Genomic DNA, 21,670 nt, shown 5'->3' on the forward strand with positions numbered 1-21,670 from the left:
CCCTTGAATACTATGGACCACCAGTCCATCACTTTACTCACACCTTTTCAGGGGAGGAGCGCTGCAAGGCAAGTCCCCGGTTGATCAGGCTTAGAACCACCAGAAGGACTAGCGAGGTGCCGACGTTTTCATCCAGGGTCCTGACGTAAAGACTCCTGGAGTTTGGCATGAAGCACCCCTCTGTGTTCCTGAAAGGGTACCCCTTTGTACCAATCAGCTTCCGGATCGCCCTGTAACTCTGCCTGCAACACAAATTCAATACGTTCAATTCCTTTGCAAGCCGGCACACAGGGTAAGCGGTTGGGAGGGTGACGGCGTGTCCAGCGCGGAACAAAGAGGATGGCCACAGGGAGGGGGCAGGTATAAGTACCTATCCCCAGCCCACTGTGCTCCCGAAATGACACCCCAGAGGCACGGACACAGGCGGGACTCCCGTGGGAATGGGTCCCGGCAGCTGGTGTGCAGGGATGTGCCTAATGCGGCACTAAGGGTGCCGCCTTCTTACAGGACCCACTGCGTGCGTCGCGGGCAGCCGCATTCTCGGCACTGCCGCAATATATTTAATGGGAGAGTCCCGGCACATCTCAGTAGCAGACGGGTGTAGGGCGTCCCTACTAATCTGAGACCACAAGAGAGGGACAACCAGCTGATCTGCGACCACAAGAGAGGACAGCTAGCTGATCTGAGACCACAAGAGAGGGGCAACCAGCTGATCTGAGACTAGAAGAGAGGGACAACCAGCTGATCTGAGACCAGAAGAGAGGGACAACCAGCTGATCTGAGACCACAAGAGAGGGACAGCCAGCTGATCTGAGACCACATGAGAGGGACAACCAGCTGATCTTAGACCACACAAGAGGGACAACCAGCTGATCTGAGACCACAAGAGAGGGACCTCCAGCTGATCTGAGACCACATGAGAGGGACAACCAGCTGATCTTAGACCACACAAGAGGGACAACCAGCTGATCTGAGACCACAAGAGAAGGACAACCAGCTGATCTGAGACTACAAGAGAGGGACAACCAGCTGTTCTGAGACCACAAGAGAGGTACAGCCGGCTGATCTGAGACCACATGAGAGGGACAATCAGCTGATCTTAGACCACACGAGAGGGACACCCAGCTGATCTGAGACCACAAAAGAAGGACAACTAGCTGATCTAAGACCACAAGAGATGGACACCCAGCTGATATGAGACCACAAAAGAAGGACAACCAGTTGATCTGAGACCACAAGGGAGGGACAACTAGCTGATCTGAGACTACAAGAGAGGGACAACCAGCTGATCTGAGACCGCAAGAGAGGGACACCCAGCTGATCTGAGACCGCAAAAGAAGGACAACCAGCTGATCTGAGACCAGAAGAGAGGGACAACCAGCTGATCCGAGACCACAAGAGAAGGACAACCAGCCGATCTGAGACCAGAAGAGAGGGACAACTAGCTGATCTGAGACCACACGAGAGGGACAACCAGCTGATCTGCGACCACAAGAGAGGACAGCTAGCTGATCTGAGACCACAAGAGAGGGGCAACCAGCTGATCTGAGACTAGAAGAGAAGGACAACCAGCTGATCTGAGACCAGAAGAGAGGGACAACCAGCTGATCTGAGACCACAAGAGAGGGACAGCCAGCTGATCTGAGACCACATGAGAGGGACAACCAGCTGATCTTAGACCACACAAGAGGGACAACTAGCTGATCTGAGACCACAAGAGAGGGACCTCCAGCTGATCTGAGACCACATGAGAGGGACAACCAGCTGATCTTAGACCACAAGAGAAGGACAACCAGCTGATCTGAGACTACAAGAGAGGGACAACCAGCTGTTCTGAGACCACAAGAGAGGTACAGCCGGCTGATCTGAGACCACATGAGAGGGACAATCAGCTGATCTTAGACCACACGAGAGGGACACCCAGCTGATCTGAGACCACAAAAGAAGGACAACCAGCTGATCTAAGACCACAAGAGATGGACACCCAGCTGATATGAGACCACAAAAGAAGGACAACCAGCTGATCTGAGACCACAAGAGAGGGACAACTAGCTGATCTGAGACTACAAGAGAGGGACAACCAGCTGATCTGAGACCGCAAGAGAGGGACACCCAGCTGATCTGAGACCGCAAAAGAAGGACAACCAGCTGATCTGAGACCAGAAGAGAGGGACAACCAGCTGATCTGAGACCACAAGAGAAGGACAACCAGCTGATCTGGGACCAGAAGAGAGGGAAAACTAGCTGATCTGAGACCACACGAGAGGGACAACCAGCTGATCTGCGACCACAAGAGAGGGACAACCATCTGATATGAGACCGCATGAGTGGGACAACCAGCTGATCTAAGACCACAAGAGAGGGACAACCAGCTGATCTGAGACTACAAGAGAGGGACACCCAGCTGATCTGAGACCACAAAAGAAGGACAACCAGCTGATCTGAGACTACAAGAGAGGGACACCCAGCTCATCTGAGACCACAAAAGAAGGACAACCAGCTGATCTAAGACCACACGAGAGGGACACCCAGCTGATCTGAGACCACTAAAGAAGGACAACCAGCTGATCTGAGACTACAAGAGAGGAACAACCAGCTGATTTGAGACCTCCAGAGAGGGACAACCAGCTGATCTGAGACCACAAGAGAGGGACAACCAGCTGATCTGCAACCGTAAGAGAGGGACAACCAACTGATCTGAGACTACAAGAGAGGAACAACCAGCTGATTTGAGACTACAAGAGAGGAACAACCAGCTTATCTGAGACCAAAAGAGAGGGGCAACCAGCTGATCTGAGACCACAAGAGAGGGGCAACCAGCTGATCTGAGATCACAAGAGAGGGACAACCAGCTGATCTGAGACCACACGAGAGGGACACCCAGCTGATCTGAGACCACAAAAGAAGGACAACCAGTTGATCTGAGACTACAAGAGAGGAACAACCAGCTGATCTGAGACCACAAAAGAAGGACAACCAGCTGATCTGAGACCTCCAGAGAGGGACACCCAGCTGATCTGAGACCACAAAAGAAGGACAACCTGCTGATCTGCAACCGTAAGAGAGGGACAACCAACTGATCTGAGACTACAAGAGAGGAACAACCAGCTGATCTGGGACCAAAAGAGAGGGGCAACCAGCTGATCTGAGACCACAAGAGAGGGACACCCAGCTGATCTGAGACCACAAAAGAAGGACAACCAGCTGATCTAAGACCACAAGAGAGGGACACCCAGCTGATCTGAGACCACAAAAGAAGGACAACCAGCTGATCTGAGTCTAAAAGAGAGGGACAACCAGCTGATCTGAGACTACAAGTGAGGAACAACCAGCTGATCTGAGGCCACAATAGAAGGACAACCAGCTGATCTGGGACCACAAGAGAGACAACCAGCTGATCTGCAACCGTAAGAGAGGGACAACCAACTGATCTGAGACTACAAGAAAGGAACAACCAGCTGATCTGAGACCACAAGAGAGGGGCAGTCAGCTGATCTGAGACCACAAGAGAGGAACAACCAGCTGATCTGAGACTACAAGAGAGGGACATCCAGATGATCTGAGACTACAAGAGAGGGACACCCAGCTGATCTGAGACCACAAAAAAAGGACAATTAGCTTATCTAAGACCACAAGAGAGGGACACCCAGCTGATCTGAGACCACAAAAGAAGGACAACCAGCTGATCTGAGACTACAAGAGAGGGACACTCAGCTCATCTGAGACCACAAAAGAAGGACAACCAGCTGATCTAAGACCACAGGAGAGGGACACCCAGCTGATCTGAGACCACTAAAGAAGGACAACCAGCTGATCTGAGACTACAAGAGAGGAACAACCAGCTGATCTGAGACCACAAGAGAAGGACAACCAGCTGATCTGAGACCTCCAGAGAGGGACAACCAGCTGATCTGAGACCACAAGAGAGGGACAACCAGCTGATCTGCAACCGTAAGAGAGGGACAACCAACTGATCTGAGACTACACGAGAGGAACAACCAGCTGATCTGAGACCAAAAGAGAGGGGCAACCAGCTGATCTGAGACCACAAGAGAGGGACACCCAGCTGATCTGAGACCACAAAAGAAGGACAACCAGCTGATCTAAGACCACAAGAGAGGGACACCCAGCTGATCTGAGACCACAAAAGAAGGACAACCAGCTGATCTGAGACTACAAGAGAGGGACAACCATCTGATCTGAGACCGCATGAGAGGGACAACCAGCTGATCTAAGACCACAAGAGAGGGACAACCAGCTGATCTGAGACTACAAGAGAGGGACACCCAGCTGATCTGTGACCACAAAAGAAGGACAACCAGCTGATCTGAGACTACAAGAGAGGGACACTCAGCTCATCTGAGACTACAAAAGAAGGACAACCAGCTGATCTAAGACCACACGAGAGGGACACCCAGCTGATCTGAGACCACTAAAGAAGGACAACCAGCTGATCTGAGACTACAAGAGAGGAACAACCAGCTGATCTGAGACCGTAAGAGAGGGACCACCAGCTGATCTGAGACCACTAGAGAGGAACAACCAGCTGATCTGAGACCACAAGAGAGTGGCAACCAGCTGATCTGATCTGAGCCCACAAGAGAGGGGCAACCAGCTGATCTGAGACCACAAGAGAGAGACAACCAGCTGATCTGAGACCACAAGAGAGGGACAACCAGCTGATCTCAGATGTGACACAGATTATAGGACTCACAGCTTTCAATCCATAGTGTGTTCAATGTTTTACTGCTTCTCTTACAATGCAGACCTGCCCCATGCTGTGGCCACAGGCATTCGTTGGAGGTTTAACTAAGGGAACCAAAACCCAGATGCCCACTATTGTGCTTGGGGTCCTGTGTAATCTAAGGTGGATACTTTCATATCAGCTAGTGTTCTTGTTGCACAGCTAGCACTTGCTGGGCGTGACCTGACAGAGGAGTACCACAGCAGAGACAAGGGTTGCAAGGTTAGGGTTTGACTTAATACAAGTCATCTGGGAATATGTGCAAGGTTTATGTTATTTTGTCACTTACTTTAGAATAGATTACTTTTTTTTATTTGGGGATGCTGGGGTGTTGTATGACGGAACAACGCTGTGAAATAGTCAGCATGTCTTTCCTAAGCATTTCTTACCCCACGTTGTTTTAGATCGCATATGCTTTTAAAACTTATGCCTTTACCATGCATTATTTATATATATATATTTATATATATATATATATATATATATAAAACATTTATTTGTGGGGGGAGACCCCATCCCCGAACTTAACCATAACCCCTTCTATGCGTCAGACACGCGGGAGCCGTCCGACGCATAAGTGCTCATGTGCATCAGACGGCTCCCGCGTGTCCGACGCCATGGCACGGGGATTCCCTCTAGTGCGGGCACCAGAGGGATTGCCTTTACCCCCCAACAGCCACGGGAGCTGGGGAAGAGCTTCCGCAGCTCCAGAGGCCCCCCTGGGTTCCCTGAAATGACGATCAGCACGCACGTCTCACTGACGTCATTTCAGTGAAACTGAAACTGAAATGAGCCAAGAGGCTCATTTCAGTTTCACTTTCTACGTGCTCAGAGTGCTATCTCAGCCCCCTGAGCAGGTAGAAAGACGGGAGAGGTAACGTTGGAAAGGACAGAAAGCCCACTAGGCACTAGCGATTACGCAAGCTTTTTTTATGCTTGGGGGTGGGGCTGCCCAGAATGGGCGTACCAATGCCCCAACCCCCCAAAAATAGCCACAGTCTTTCTGCCCCCAAGGAAACCCAGCAAACCTATACATTTTTGAAAACTAGATACAATGGGGAATCCAGGATGGGGTGACTTGTGTGCCTCTCACCAGGTTCTGTTACCCAGAATCCCTTGCAAACCTCAAACTTAGTTTAAAAACATTTCTGTGATGGAAAGTTTTGGAATCTGCTTGGATCCACAAAATTCCACCCATCCACATTCCCCAAATTCTTAAAAGAAATTTGGTACTTCACTTATGTGGGTAGGTCATGTGCCCGGAACAGGAAATGTCCCAAAATGCAACGTGGAGATACCACATTTTCAGAGTGAAAACGGACCCTTTTATTGCAAAGTGCCTAGCTGTAGATTTTGAACCCTAGCTCTGCCGGCACCTAGGGAAACCAGCAAACCTATACATTTTTGAAAACTAGACCCCCAGGGAAATACAGGATGGGGTGACTTGTCTGTCTCTCACCAGGTTCTGTTACCCAGAACCCCTTGCAAACCTTAACCTCATCGACGCTCATGACGAGCTGAGCTCGTCATGAGCACAGGGGTGCTGTACGCGCCCCCCAGCACAGCGGGGGAATCAGCCCCGCATGCAAGGGTTTAAACTTTGTAAAAAAACTACATTTTCCTCCCATTTTTGTGGTGGAAAGTTCTGGAACCTGCGTGGATCCACAAAATTCCACCCTCCTCGCATTCCCCAAAGTCTTCCAAGAAAAATGGTACCTCACTTGTGTGGGTAGGCCTAGTGCCCGCGACAGGAAACGGCCCAAAACGTAACATGGACACCACATTTTTACAATGAAAACGGAACCTTTTTTTATAAAGTGCCTAGCTGTAGATTTTGAACCCCAGCTCTGCCGGCACCTAGGGAAATGTAGCAAACTACACATTTTTTTAAAAAAGACACCCAGGGAAATCCAGGATGGGGTGACTTGCCTGGCTCTCACCAGGTTCTGTTACCAAGAATCCCTTGCAAACCTCAAAATTTATTAAAAAAACACATTTTCCGCACATATCTGTGATGGGAAGTTCGGGAATATATGTGTATCCACAAAATTCCACCCAGCCCACGGGGCCAAAAACCCAGGTGACCCCCTTTGCAAAACCAAGTTGTTTTGTGATAGGTATTTTTGATTTCTCCTCAATACGTTTTGGGGGCTTGCCTGTCGCGGGTACTTGACCCACCCTCACAAATGAGGTATAATTACTATCTGGAGACCTGGGGGAACGCTGGGTGGTAGGAAATTTGTGGATCCACTTAGATTCCAGAACTTTCCCACACAGAAATTTGAGAAAAAAATTATTTTTTCTGCTAAATTTGAGGTTTGCAGGGCATTCTGGGTAGGAAAACATTGAGGGATCCACCCAAGCCATACCTCCCTGTACTCCCCCGGGTCTCTAGTTTTCAGAAATGTGTGGGTTTGGTAGGTGTCCCTACATGGCCGCCAAGCCCGGGACCAAAAACTCATGTTACCCCCCTTGCAAAACCAGGTAATTTTCGGATACATAAGGGGCATCTGATCAAAGAAACAGCATTAACTACATTTCCCATGTACCACCAGGGAATATGTTTCCATAACAACTGTTGTCCAATCATGTAACAGTCCGTGGGTCACTCATGACCACTTCTCAGCCTTCCATACCAAATGAAGAGTCGGTCAGACAGTAGAGAATACATGTTTATTCAGATACACTTGAGCTGAGCCTGGTCTGCCCACTCTTAAGAGTGCTGCAGAGGGACTGACATCAGCAAACCTGGAGATACATTATGTACAATTCAGAGCCAATGAAGGCATACCCATGATGGAATTTTCCAGGCAGATGCAACTGAACAAAGAAGTACAGAAGAAGAAGTTTTGATCATGGTTCAAAATGGTGCTGCGAATGCTAACTTACATAGAATAATGCTTAAGCAAAGATAGCAAAAACATTTTCATTTCAACAGTGTGGGTATAACCTGCCATTCACTCCAAAGCATTTAAATAGGGTTTAAGTCCCAGAGTGCTGTAACGGCTGCCTCAACATGTTGTCCATGTTGTGGCCAGCCAAAAAAGGGGGGGTCCCATCGGGACCCCCCCACATGCCCTTTGGAGTCTGGGTATGCTCATTCTGATATAAATATATATATATATATATATATATATATATATATATATATATATATATATATATATATATATATATATATATATATATATATATATATATATATATATATATATATATATATATATATATATATGTGTGTGTGTGTGTGTGTGTGTGTGTGTGTGGGTGTGTGTGTGTGTGTGTGTGTGTGTGTGACGTCCCTTCCTGTTCCTCTTTCTTCACTACGCATCAGTTAAGTCATTGCCTTCTTAACTCTTGTCATGGCTGTGATACATGGTTAAAAGCCTCTAAGCATAACACGGGGCACCTAGAATGCTTCAATAGATTGTGCAAAGCCTTCTGTAAGAATGTGCACATGCTGGAGAATACACCCTACTGAGAGGAAGACTTTCCCAGGGAAAACCATAACATAATTGTACCACATTCTGTCCCTGATACTGGTCCCCTACAAAAGGGGGGGGGGTTGACTCAGAGGGGGCGTCACCTCAGACAAAGAACAAGACTTGGGCAGACCATTTCACCCAGCATCCAATGCCTCTGATTCCCTGGACAGTGAGTCTGGACATGCGGATATGTCGAACCCGATGAGATATATCATCCTCGATCCTCGGAGTAAACCCCAGATCAGAAGGTACTGCATTACATTGCCAGCAAGATCCGTCAGCCCCTAGAGAAGAAGCTTGGGCTCCTCTGAGGGCAGAGTGTCCCTGACCCTCATTAGGATGGAAGGTGGTATCCACGCTAGAGATAGATGGAAAATGTACACCTTTTTCGGTAAGTACATGAAAGACCCTAAAAAGGGCATTGAGCGCTCCTGAAGGGGGTGTCAGGACAAACTCATGGATATAGTGGGACCCCTCATGAAAATTATTGAGATGGCAGGCAGTCTAAATAAACAGATGTAGCCATGCCAACAGAGATAGTGGCAGGTGGGTCTGCACGCTGGTTGCCGAGAGGTGGCGGCCCCTCCTTATCATGGTTGATCCCAAGTTGGGGGAGCTCACTACCTTCGAAGCAGGGGCCATAGCTCAAGGGAATCTCTTTGGTGAGCCCTTACTTAAGAAGCAACCAAAATGTTGTGTGTTTTCTTGTTAAATGAGTTTTTTTTTTAATTTGCGGGGATGTCACGGTGATCGCGATCACATTGTGAAATCGCGAAACAAATTCACAAATTATAACCTTGGAAAATCCTTTCTAACTATTACAATACACACATCACTAACTTAAAGAACATGTTTGTACACATATATTTGTAGTAACTTTAAAAAAACTGTGTTTGTACCCTACTTCCTGTTTTCGCGATGACGCCGATAGTCACAATGACTACAGTAACCATGATGATTACGCCATTTTTTAATTGGTGTAAAACACATATATGCACACATTTTACTGTATTTTAGAAACTAGAGGTTTATTACTGCACTGTTTAGTTTAAAGTAATATTTTTGTAGGGAGTTCGTATAAAAAATCATTTACCGATTTTCCATTTTCGCAGTAACGTCGGGTGTCTTGATGAAATCGGTAGCCGCGATCGCTGCACATACGTCACGAAATGAAAAAACAAATACAGACATTCAATAGCCACCACTACAACCAAAACATATACGTGCAAACTGGATTATAACCAGCAGACTAAACAGATTACTACCTAAATTACTGTATAGTAGCACGTACAACTCCCTCAATATCTCAATAACACAGTGCATAACTTTTTCAGTGTAATCTCTAAGTATCACTGTATCAGTAAGTCTCCTATTCACTGTAAAACTATTTCAGTGAATCAGTAGCACAGTGCATCAGTCTATCAATGCTTCTGTAACAAACTGCATGACTGTCTCAGTGCATATATGAATGGGTAAATCAGTTTTTCAATGGGTCTGTGCTTCGGTGCACGTTTCTCAGTCAATCTGTGATTAGTCGCATGAGTGCCTTTGTGCACTTGTAAGTAAGTATATATAACTCTCTGACTTGATCTGTGAGTGGATCCATGAGTGTTTAGTGGGCTTCTGAGGGGGTCAGTGAGTGGGTGCATCAGTGTCTGAGTGGGTCTGTGACTAAGTACGTGTCTCTCAGTGGGTTGATGAATGGGAGTGTGTGTGTCTGAGTGGTTCTGTGAGTGGGTCCGGTGGTCTCTGAGTGGGACTGCGAGTGCATTGTGAGTCTCTGAGCATATGAGTGACTGGGTGCATACATCTCTGAGTGGGTCTGTGAGTGGGTTTATAGGTGTCTGAGTTACTCTGTGAGTAGGTGTACAAGGGTCTCAATGGGTCTGTAAGTAAGAGCATACATCTCTGAGAGGGTGAGTGAATGGATGCATGCATGAGTGTCTGAGTGGGTCTGACTGGGAGGGCGAGTGTCTAGGTGGGCCTGTGGGTGGATGCATGAGCCTTGAGTGGGTGAGTGAGTGGGTGCATGCATATATGATTGAGTGGGTATGTGACTTTCTGAGTGAATCAGTGAGTGACTGAGACCAAGACTAATGTTCATGATGACTTCACGATATTCGCAATGTCCCAGCAACGGTACATGGGGGGCTGGCAGTCATATCGTTGTCCCGAGTATCACATGCCATAAAAAAAAATCAATTTTAGACACTTAAGTGTGTCGCTAACAGACGTTTTCCTCAAACATGGAGTCAGAGTATGTCCACCCTGATCCCTTATGTTAGCTTTTACACAAATTTTCATCCCTGGGAACCGTTCCTGAACGATAAAATGGTGGCTGCAACTTTCTGTTCAGGTTGCGCCCAGCCAATCAGAGCATTTCAGTTGGCGTGCACATCTGTGATTAATCACAAAACCACTGCGAAATAATCATGGGCAGTTATATCTATAATTTTTGGCTTAAATTTCTCAAAAGCGACTGGGAGGATTTGCACCAAACAACAAAATGCACAATCTGCATAACAACATCTACCTTTCTGTCAAATTTGGTGCAATTCTGTCCAGCGGTTCGAGGTGTAGATTCGACAACGTTTTCCGTTGGGAATTAACATTACAAAAGCACCTTTGCTTTGTGCCCCAATTTCTCGGTCCCCACAGCACATATCACTCCCAAACTTTCCATGACACACAGAACCTACTTCTACAGCTTTTTGGGAACATTTTATTAAGATTGGTCAAAAGGCACCAAAGTAATAGGCATGTCAAAAAATGCTTTTCCTATGGAAACTAGGTCCTAACTATAGCTACTGGTAGGTAATATATATATCATCTGACCGCCATCTTAATAAAATTGAAGTGAAAAACTGAAAGCATTTTCTACTGAGAATACTTCAGTAAATGAGGTATTTAGGGAGATTCATAACCAAAAGATGGCCAACAGAGAAGAAAGAGCCCAAATGTAGCACAAATATCACCCAAATATAGCTCAATGACAGAAGCGTGCAAAACGCTTAATTGTTTATTTTTTTGCAATTTTATATAGCGCGGACATGACCCGAAGGCATTGGAGTGCTTCACATGAGCATCAGTTCCACAAACTTGAACTACACAAGGGCACATTCATTTTGGTTTTAGGCATGGGGAGATTATGTGTTTTGCGCAGAATCACAGAATGTTGAGCCGACACCAAAACTCGAACCTGGTTCCCTAACTGCAAAGTCAGCAGCTCTGGCTGTAACCCCACATCCTTTCCCTTAAGTGCAATAAATAATCAAGTGATCAGCTGGATAAAAACATAAATTAGCAAATAATTTAAAAACGCTTTGTCGCTATTTGAGAACTTAGAAAATGTGTCCTCATTTTAGTTTTTTAGTTTTTTAGCTTTCTAACCATAATGCCTATGGGAAAAAGACTCCTCATTTTTATAATTTCTATAGAAAATGCTTGAAGTATTACAGTTTTGATTGCATTATATGACTTCAGGAGTGCACACTTTTGTAATAAAAATAGAATGTTAGCAGTCTAGTTTTTCCGTACAGTAACTGTAACGTGTACTGTAGAGTAACTATAACTTGTGCCCTCACCATGCACTGCTTTTACCCTTGCATATTAAATGACTAATGACATATTCGCTGACTAAATTTATTACATCCCTAATCACATCTGAAATGCCATCATAGTTGATAATGCTGTGCATGGCGGGCGCGGGTTACAATTACTTGAGATAAGTATAACTGGTGAATTTCAGTGGTTTTATTAGCTTCGAAATGATATGTTTTATGTGACATTTTCACGATACTAAAAAAAATGTCATCTTTGTTTTTTTCAGTGAATATATATATTTATATATATATATATATATATATATACATATATATATATATATTCTTCCCACTCTCCTTACGAAGAAAGATTCGCACTCACGGGTACTTTTTTAGATGTTATCTTTTATTCCAACTTTTCCAAATTTGCACAACCTCAAATATAGTTATATATGTAATATTATTTTATTGTTACTTACTAAGGGCAACAAATCACCCTGACAGGGTCTCAAGGTGCTGCTACATATCTACAGGTTGGGAGCTTCAGATTAGGGTCTTTTAAGTTGTAAACTGAATTGGGTGGCTAAAACATACATGTTTTAATCTCTTTCTGATGCTGTCTATAGTCAGTGCTGATGCAAAGATGTATTGGAAGCTGGTTCCAGTATTGAGGAGCTAGGTACGAGAAGGATCTGCCCCCATTCCTGGTGGTACGGATGCGGTGAGGATGTAACAAAAGTTTCCTACCGGACCTAAGGCTACTAGTGGGGGCATACCATTTGAGTTTTTCTGTAGATATGTGGTGCATTCCCATAGATGGGTTTGTGGATAAAACAAAGAAGTTTAAACCATGATCACTTTTTATGGGCAGCCAGTGGAGGCTTCCAAGAATGGATTCCGAGGTCGGCTGAGGTGGAAGGTGACATACTAACCGTGCCGCTGTATTTTGGAGCATCTGAAGTTTTGCAAACAGTCCTTCATTCATAGAAGTCATTAGCACATTCCTATAGTCCAGGTGACTAATTATGAGGGCCTGGACTAGAGATTTTCCTGATTGGAATGAAAGCAAAAGAAATACTCTTTTCTTAGAGGGCGCATCATTCAAAAACATGAGTCCGTGATGTAGTTCACATGTTCCTTAATGGAAAGGTTCACATCCACCATAATTCCCAGGTATCTCACCACTCCCTTCGGAGTTGGAGCTATGTCTAACCTAGGACGAAACCAGTCAGTGGACCATACTGAGTGGGGCTTCCCAAACAGTACACTCTCTGTTTTGCTTGTGTTAAGTTGCAGACAATTCTGCTGCATCCACTTGGCAATATTATTCACGCAGTCTTGGAATCTTACTTTAGTGGACTCCAGATTTGGTCCTTTTGTGGTGACAAACTGAGTGTCATCTGCATACGAGATGACTTCACAACCATTTGACTTGATCACTTCTGCCAGTGGAGCCAGGTAGATGTTAAAGAGAGTGGGACTTAATGCAGATCCCTGTGGCACGCCCCTGTCCAAGGATACGGTTCAGGAGACAAAGGACTCTAACTGCACCGCATGAGTGCGATCAGTCAAAAATTCTTCAGCAGACCCAAAGCTTTTCCACTGACAGCAATCCCTTGCAGTGTTTTGATTAGGACTGCATGAGAGATGGTGTCATATGCTGCTGATATATATATATATATATATATATATATATATTATTTATAGTTACGGTTATCAAAGTAACTATAACTCATGCCCTAAGGTAACCATAACTCGCACCCCCGCCGTGCTCAGTTTCCTCATCAATAATTTAATTGCAAATGTTGCAGTGATATTATCAATGATGTCATAGAAGATGTCATTAGTGATTTAATATGTGGGGTAATTAGCAGTTCATGGCAAGGGCATGAGTTATAGTTACCTTATGTTCGAGTTATAGTTACTTGAGATAACTATAACTATAAATGGTGAATTCCTATGTTATTTTGAGTTTATAACCTTACATTGTTACTGGACATTTCACCTAACTATAATGTTACATTAACATTTGTTTTTTTGTGAATTTCATTTTTTTAAAGTAAAGTAATATTTTATTTCTATAAGGAAATCCAACAACCCCTGTGCATGGTCAAACGCCCCCCTCCCTGAACCTCATCAGTCCCTGGGGACACTTTAAAAAAAATTGCCACAGATCTGCAGATACTCTGTGAATTTATGGCAACTTTAAAAAAAAATGTTTGTAGCCCCAGGCGGCTTTCTCTTGGACAGCACCACCAGGCCTAGGGGGTTAGGGTCTCCCTACACTACCCCCATATGTTTTGTTTTGCAATTTTGTGTTAGGACTCAAGACCGAGTCCTGAGTCTTAAGATGATTGCCACCAAATCCTGGTTGAAGTGGGGACAGCCAATTGTACTTCAGTTTGAGATCTGTCATCTCTGCAGAGAATCCGACAGATCGGCTCCACAGAGGATACATATATTCAAAAAGTAGCACTTTTTTGTAAAGTTTAATGGCGATTCATCAAACGGGGTCAAAGTTATTAGCAACACATAAAAATGCATTTCCTATGGAAACACTATCCTAACTATAACTACACAGTGGCGACTGCCAGTAATATTCTATTGTAATGTACATCTGGGTGGTCACTACTTGTCCAGGAAGATGTGGTCACTCTTGTGATTGTGTTTAATGTGGTCACTACCATAACGATTGTTAAAGTCATTAGCAGGTGTTACTATAAGAACAGCACTCCTAATACTGACCAGTAGGGATAAGTCTATTAACAAAACTCCCTCTTCCCATCAGCAAGTATCACTGTAATAACAGCATTCACAGCACTTACCTGCATGAATTATTTCTCAAAGAGCAGCACTGCCTCTTCCTACCAGCAGGTGTCACTGTAAGAGCAGCACTCCTAATACTGACAAGCAGGGAAAATACTTAGAACAGGAATCCCTCTTCCCATCAGCAAGTGTCACTGTAATAAGAGCATTCACAGCACTTACCGACATAAATTATTGCTCAAAGAGCAGCACTGCCTCTTCCCACCAGCAGGTATCACTGTAAGAGCAGGACTCCTAATACTGAACATCAGGGATAAGACTAAGAACAGAACTCCCTCTTCCGATCAGCAAGTGTCACAGTAATAACCGCATTCTCAGCACTTACATGCATGAATTATTACTCTAAGAGCGGCACTCCCTCTTCCCACCAGTAGGGGTGACTGTAAGAGTAGCACTCCTTAGCCCAGACCGGCCGGTAACACTCCTGGCTCTGGACAGCAGGTGTCACTGTAGCAGTAGCACTGCCACCACAGGTCAGTCAGTATATTTGTAAGAACATCAAAGTCAGTGACCACCACTGTAGCAACAGCCCTTCCTGCTCCTGCCAGCACTGTTAAATGGAAAATCAACACTGCCAGCACCAACCAGAAGGTGTCACCCAGACAGCAGCACTTCCTCTTTCCACCAGCAGGTGTCACTGTGGCACCAGTACCACTGGCTTATTCTAGCAAGTCCACTTCTAAGAGCAGCGCTAACCAGCAGAGATTACTCAAAGACCAGCACTCCCTCTTCTCACCAGCAGGTAGGGTAAGAACAGCATTCCCTCTTTCTGCCAGCAGATGTTTCTGTAAAAGCAGTCATTGGTGTTCTTGCTGACCGTGCTTGACCTTTCCGTCCACTTGGTGTGATCACTGTCCTCACCTGATAATTTCTCTTGTTTCAGGGAAGGCTTCTCATGGTGTCCTCCAAACCTTCACTATGGCTGCCATGCCGGATGCCGTGAGCCTGACCAGCACTATAGATGGGATGTCAGACACCTTCGGCTCCTCTCTAGACCTGCGCGATGACTGTAGCTCGGTGGGGTCCGACTCGGAGTATGACGGAGCTGCGCCATATCGCAAGACAGACAGATATGGATTCATTGGCCAAGGAACCTCAGACAGAAGGTGAGCAGTTCTACTGACCATGCACTCCTTAATTCTGAAACATCTCACCGTACATGTATGTGTTCGGACTTGTGTAGCACTCTTATCTAAGGGGATCCACACACTTGTGGTTTGTGACTGCCATGTCCCTTGAATCCTGTTGATCTGGTGACAGTGGTGGTGCTGCCAGATCTGGGAAAGAGATGTCTTATAAGAAACTAGTCTAAGATAACATGGGTTGCTTTTGTAGCACCTGGGAAGGTGCCTATATGTCATCAGTGTTTAATGACCTGATTTACAATGTGGTGGTAATGGGAAATCTTCCAGTTTCTGGAAGATTGGATAAATCCACATGAAAATCCACCAGCTCAATTTGCGCAACTGGAAGAACCACCGGCATTATGTTCAGAAGAGTGAGGACTTTGCATTACCACCAAACTGTAAATCAGTCCTCAGACCTTCAGTCCTAATGGTGTGGGTTTCCACATCAGTAGTTTCACACGATTCCCACAGCTTAGGCCCACGTGTCAGCACTTTTCCCACTGCACATTTTTCTGGCTTTTTCTCGGCGAATCTCCATGGGGAAAGGGAAATAGGAAAGTGGTGTTGCTGCAACAGGCTTTAAACAAGTGTTTACCATCATGATTACAGTAAATCCCACAACAGAAACCTTAAAATTCACAAAGTACCCGTAACTAAGTGGCTCCAAACTCCAACCTATATGCACCACCAACCTGCCACCAGCCATCTCCTCCACCAGTTATAGGATCCCAAACTGATGTTTCCGCCTGTGTGCCTTGTGCTGCATCATGCTGTCCTGAGTCTAGATTCAGCTGACCCCACCCAGGGGCGGTCCTCTCCGCCATCTATTTATTTCAATCTCAGAGGCAAAACACAAAATGATGGGGCTCCACTGCAGAATGTGGAGAGGAACCCGAGTCTTACATAGCTTACAAATATTCAATGGCTTTGGATTGAATGGGTTCCCCTTTGAATGTCAAAGTTCCACTCCTTATCACACAATTCCACTCCACTCCCCACATAAATCCACTCCATTCCACACCACACAATTCCACACCCCACCACACAATTCACTCCACACCACACAATTCCACACCAATCCATGCCACACAATTCCACTCCACACTACACAATTCCACTCAACGCAATACTGTTCCACTTCAGAAAATTCCACTCCACTCCATGATACACAAGTCAGTGTCACACAATTGCACTCCAGACCACACAATTCCACTACTTGCCATGCAATTCTACTCCACTCCACACAATTCCACTCCACTCCATGCCACACAATGCCACTCAACACCTCACAATGACTTTCTACTGCACACAATGCCACTCCTCTCCACACAATGCTACTCCACTCCACTCAATACCACTCCATTCCATGCCACCCAATGCCACTTCACACCACATAATGCCAATCCACTGCAATCCACACAATGCCACTCCTCTCCACACAATGCCAGTCCACTCTACTGCAGTTCATACAATGCCACTCCATTCCATGCCACCCTATGCCACTCCACACGACAGAATGCCACTCCACTCCATGACATGCCACTTCACACCACACAATGCCAATCCACTGCAATCCACACAATGCCACTAAACTCCATGATAAACAGTGCTACTCAGTGCTACACAATGTACTCCACTCTACTCCACTCAACATCATTTCACTCCACTCGACTCAGTGCCACCTAACTTCATTTCTCTCAGTGCCACTCCACCCCACACAATTCTAATTGTAAGAATATAGCGCTCCACTCCATGTAATGCCAGTCCACTAATCTTTGTGGCACATAATGCCACTCCAGTCCACACTCTGCCACTCCACGCAATGACACTCTGCTGCATGCCACTTCTCGCCACTCTATGCCACACAATGCCTCTGTACTCCACTCAACACAAGTCCCGCCACTCCACACCACACAATGCCATTCTACTCCACTCAAAGCCACACAATGCCACTCCACACAGTGCCACTTCACTCTAAGTCACACACTCTATACCAGTCAACACCACTCCACTTCACTGAATGCCACTCAATGCCTCACAATGCAATGTCACTCAACTGAATACCCCACAATTCCACTCCACTCACACAATGTCACATATCTCCACTCTACACCTCACAGCGCACTTCATGCCACCCAATGCCACTCCACACCACAGAATATCACTCCACTACATGACATGCCACTTCAGATCACAGAATGCCGTTTTGTTTCACACCACACGATGCCAATCCACTGCACTCTACACAATGCCACTCCACTCTATTTGACTCAGTGTCACTCCACTCCTCTCAATTCTAATTGTATGAATATAGCGCTCCACCCCATTTAATGCCAGTCCACTCCGCTTCGTGACTTATAATGCCACTTCACTCCACTCTATGCCACACAATGCCTCTGTACTTCACTCAACACAAGCCCCTCCACTCCACACCACACACTGCCATTCTACTCCACTCAAAGCCACATAATGCCACACCACTCCACACAGTGCTACTCCACTCAAACTCACACACACTATACCAGTCAACTCCACTTCACTGAATGCCACTCCATGCCTCACAATGCGATTACACTCCACTGAATGCCCCACAATGCTACTTCACTCCACATCAAACAATGTCACACATCTCCACTTTACACCTCGCAGCGCACTTCACGCCACCCAATGCCACTCCACACCACAGAATGCCACTCCACTCCATGACATGCCACTTTAGACCACAGAATGCCTTGTTCCACACGACACAGTGCCAATCCGCTGCACTCCACACAATGCCATTCCACACCACACAATGTCACACATCTCCACTCCTCATCTCACAGCACACTTCACCCCACCCAATGCCACTTCACACAGTGGAGAAGTGTGGCTCAATGATTAGAGCGGTAGACCCTGATGCAGAGGTCTGGCCCGGACCAGGGTTCAATTCCCGCATCGGCGGGTCTTGGGCTTAATTTCCCCGGACCTGATAATTCTCGCCTCGGTGCCTATTCTAATCATGGGTCTCACTCTGCAACGCTTGCTTAATCTCCACAACGGCCCCAACAGCGCTAGGATGCCTGGCCTCACCTTGGGGGTGCCCAAGAGTGGGCACTTCACAGGGAAAGGCCAGGAAGGGTTCCACAGCAGTACGTGTACAGCGCCTTGAGACCCCTTCGGGGGTGATACGTGCACTATATAAGCCCTACTACATTTACACCACACCACAAAATGCCACTACATACCACACAATTCTCCTCCACTCCATGCCACACAATGCCACTCCACCCCAACAACGCCAATAGATCTCACATAGGCGAGACCTATTGCCTTTGCTAGTGCTTGTTTTAGATTGCAGATATTCCATGTAGCTTTAGACTCCATGTTTGTTCTTTGATGTTTTTAATTTGCTGGTACAATGACATGTTGACAGTTGATTTATACCTTTTTGGATGTCTTGGCCTATCTATAAGACACAGTGGTTAATTTGTTTCACTTGGCTGTCATGCACTTTGAACATGTTGAATTTACAGCAATTTTTTTTTACAAAATTAAGACTTGTGTTTGCTAAGACTATCAAAAATCGCAACTTAAATGCTGTGCCTTTCTCAAATGTGTACACTATAAAATGCTTAGCTTTGCCTTTTAAGTGCACACCACTACTTCTGAGTCCATTTCATAATACTCTTTTTGATGGCATAGCTTAACTCTACTAATGTAGTTTATCTAGGTAAGAGGCCACCCCTCCATCCCACTCAGGTTTCACATTGTTGTAGCCCATGGTGTTATTTCATTATGGGATTTTCTTTCTAGCACAGCTGGGGCAATACACACAAAGGTGCATGACAAATACGAAACAGCGCCATGGGCTTTGCCAATGCTTGTTTTAAAATATAAATATCTGAATCGATATTGGTTCCAATCACTCTAACCCCTCCACAGCACACATTGCCTGCTTGCCATTGGTAGATCAAAGGTTTTGGAAGAGTAACTTGGTTATCCAATCGGTGTGCACCAGTACTGTGTATGAAAGTACTCACTGCAAATACTGCCTAGTGCCCACGAAGTGGCCCAGGGCCCAGAAAGGGGGGCATTTGGCGCAGAATGTGTTAAAGAAGATTTAAAGTGTCTGAAGGGAGAAGCAGCATAAGCCGCTGAGGGAGGATTGTGTTCAATTAAAGATGGTTGAAATGTGTGTTTGTGGCAACCTCCAGGTATGTAGATGGCAAGTATGTTGGAAACGTTGACTAGTTGGATAATCTGAGAGTTTAGTGTGACTGTGGCAGAATGATACCTATGAAAGTATCTGCACAATATCAGCTGCCATGGAAAACTGTGACATCACACAGGACTCGGCACACCTGGCCCCTGTCTTTGTTCATTGTGAAGCCACATACGGTTTTGTACTTTCACACTTGGCATGCAGTGTCAGCCTATCAGATGCCACACATTGCCTTGTGGAATCCTTCTCTGTGACGTCATGTGATGTCATTGCTGCACTGTACTCTGCTCCTTCTGATGTCACACTTGGCATGTAGTGTCAGCCTATCAGATGCCACACATTGCCTAGTGGAATCCTTCTCTGTGACGTCATATGATGTGATTGCTGCACTGTACTCTGCTCCTTCTGATGTCACACTTGGCACGTAGTGTCAGCCTATCAGATGCCACACATTGCCTAGTGGAATCCTTCTCTGTGACGTCATATGATGTGATTGCTGCACTGTACTCTGCTCCTTCTGATGTCACACTTGGCATGCAGTGTCAGCCTATCAGATGCCACACACTGCCTTGTTGAATCCTTCTCTGTGACGTCATGGGATGTCATTGCTGCACTGTACTCTCCGCCTTCTGATGTCACACTTGGCATGCAGTGTCAGCCTATCAGATGCCACACACTGCCTTGTGGAATCCTTCTCTGTGACGTCATGGGATGTCATTGCTGCACTGTACTCTCCGCCTTCTGATGTCACACTTGGCATGCATGTTAAAACCTGATTCGGGTCGGGGACAATCGATATTTGCCCGGCGGTATTGCCTCTGTGACCCTCTAGTTATTTAATCAATGAAGAGGCAGGCGCTGGAGACTGGAAAGCAGGAAACAAGGTTTTTATTTTCTCCGGAGGAGAACACAACGAAACGGACAGAAGGTATCGTTCTGAGGTGCTCTAGATACATTTCTGAGGCCTGGCCTCTTATACACTGTTTTACGACTTTATTGTAGATTACACATTCATGTTAAAGCTTTGATGTATGGAAAAGATATTCCCGGAAATCCCCTTTGGGCCCGTTCCCACACACATTTACAGTTGAAGTCCCCACCCTAGTCACAACAGGTGATGAGTATCACGCAGCTGGATATTCCGCCGATTCACGGAATGTGGGGGGTTCGATCGGATCTCATGGAGTGGGGGCTTTGATCAACCCGGGGATCCTTTGATGGGGGAAGCTTTCTATTGTACGGGGAGGGGCAAGGAATGGTATCGGCAGAGCTGGGTGTCGGCCTGGGAACGGGGAAGACAAAACGGGCACACAGGGAAAAAAGGGGGTTTGCATCTAAGGACCGGAGATCATGAAAGGGAAGCAGGGAGGTGTCGCGCTGGGAACAGGATGAGGGCCTGGGGCAGAGCAGCGCCGAAGAGGGGTTTATGACTCAAGGCAGGTGCAAGCAGGGGGTGGTCAGCGTGCAGGCTTAGTGAAGGCGAAGGGCTATGTCAGGGGCCAGCAGCATGCAAAAGGGTTCGCTCTGATCGGGGCATCTTAAAAAAATGGCGGGCGCGCACGACAAAAGTGTGGCATCAGGGGAAGAGGCAAGATGGCGCAGATAATGTTCACCAAAACGTACTAATTTTCAACAGTCCTCCCTTTAACATATTCAAGACATCTTGCTGGTTCATTTTCTACTCGGTTCTATTGTGGTGGGCATGAGAAAGAAAACGGTAGGAACCCTAGAGGAAAAGAGTT

At 46.1% G+C, this 21,670-nt stretch overlaps 1 protein-coding gene across 1 annotated transcript in view; it reads left to right on the top strand.

Annotated features, from left to right (window-relative positions):
* TBC1D10C (TBC1 domain family member 10C) overlaps window positions 1–21,670 on the top strand; it is a 185,753-nt gene that overhangs the window by 3,734 nt on the left and 160,349 nt on the right. Inside the window, exon 2 of the mRNA XM_078659202.1 lies at window positions 15,481–15,703. Within this exon, the coding sequence (XP_078515328.1) occupies window positions 15,516–15,703 (188 nt within the window). The 5' untranslated portion in view covers window positions 15,481–15,515. The remainder of the gene's footprint in view (window positions 1–15,480; window positions 15,704–21,670) is intronic.

Source organism: Lissotriton helveticus, chromosome 1_1 (genome assembly GCF_964261635.1).
Source record: "Lissotriton helveticus chromosome 1_1, aLisHel1.1, whole genome shotgun sequence".
Taxonomy (NCBI): domain Eukaryota; kingdom Metazoa; phylum Chordata; class Amphibia; order Caudata; family Salamandridae; genus Lissotriton; species Lissotriton helveticus.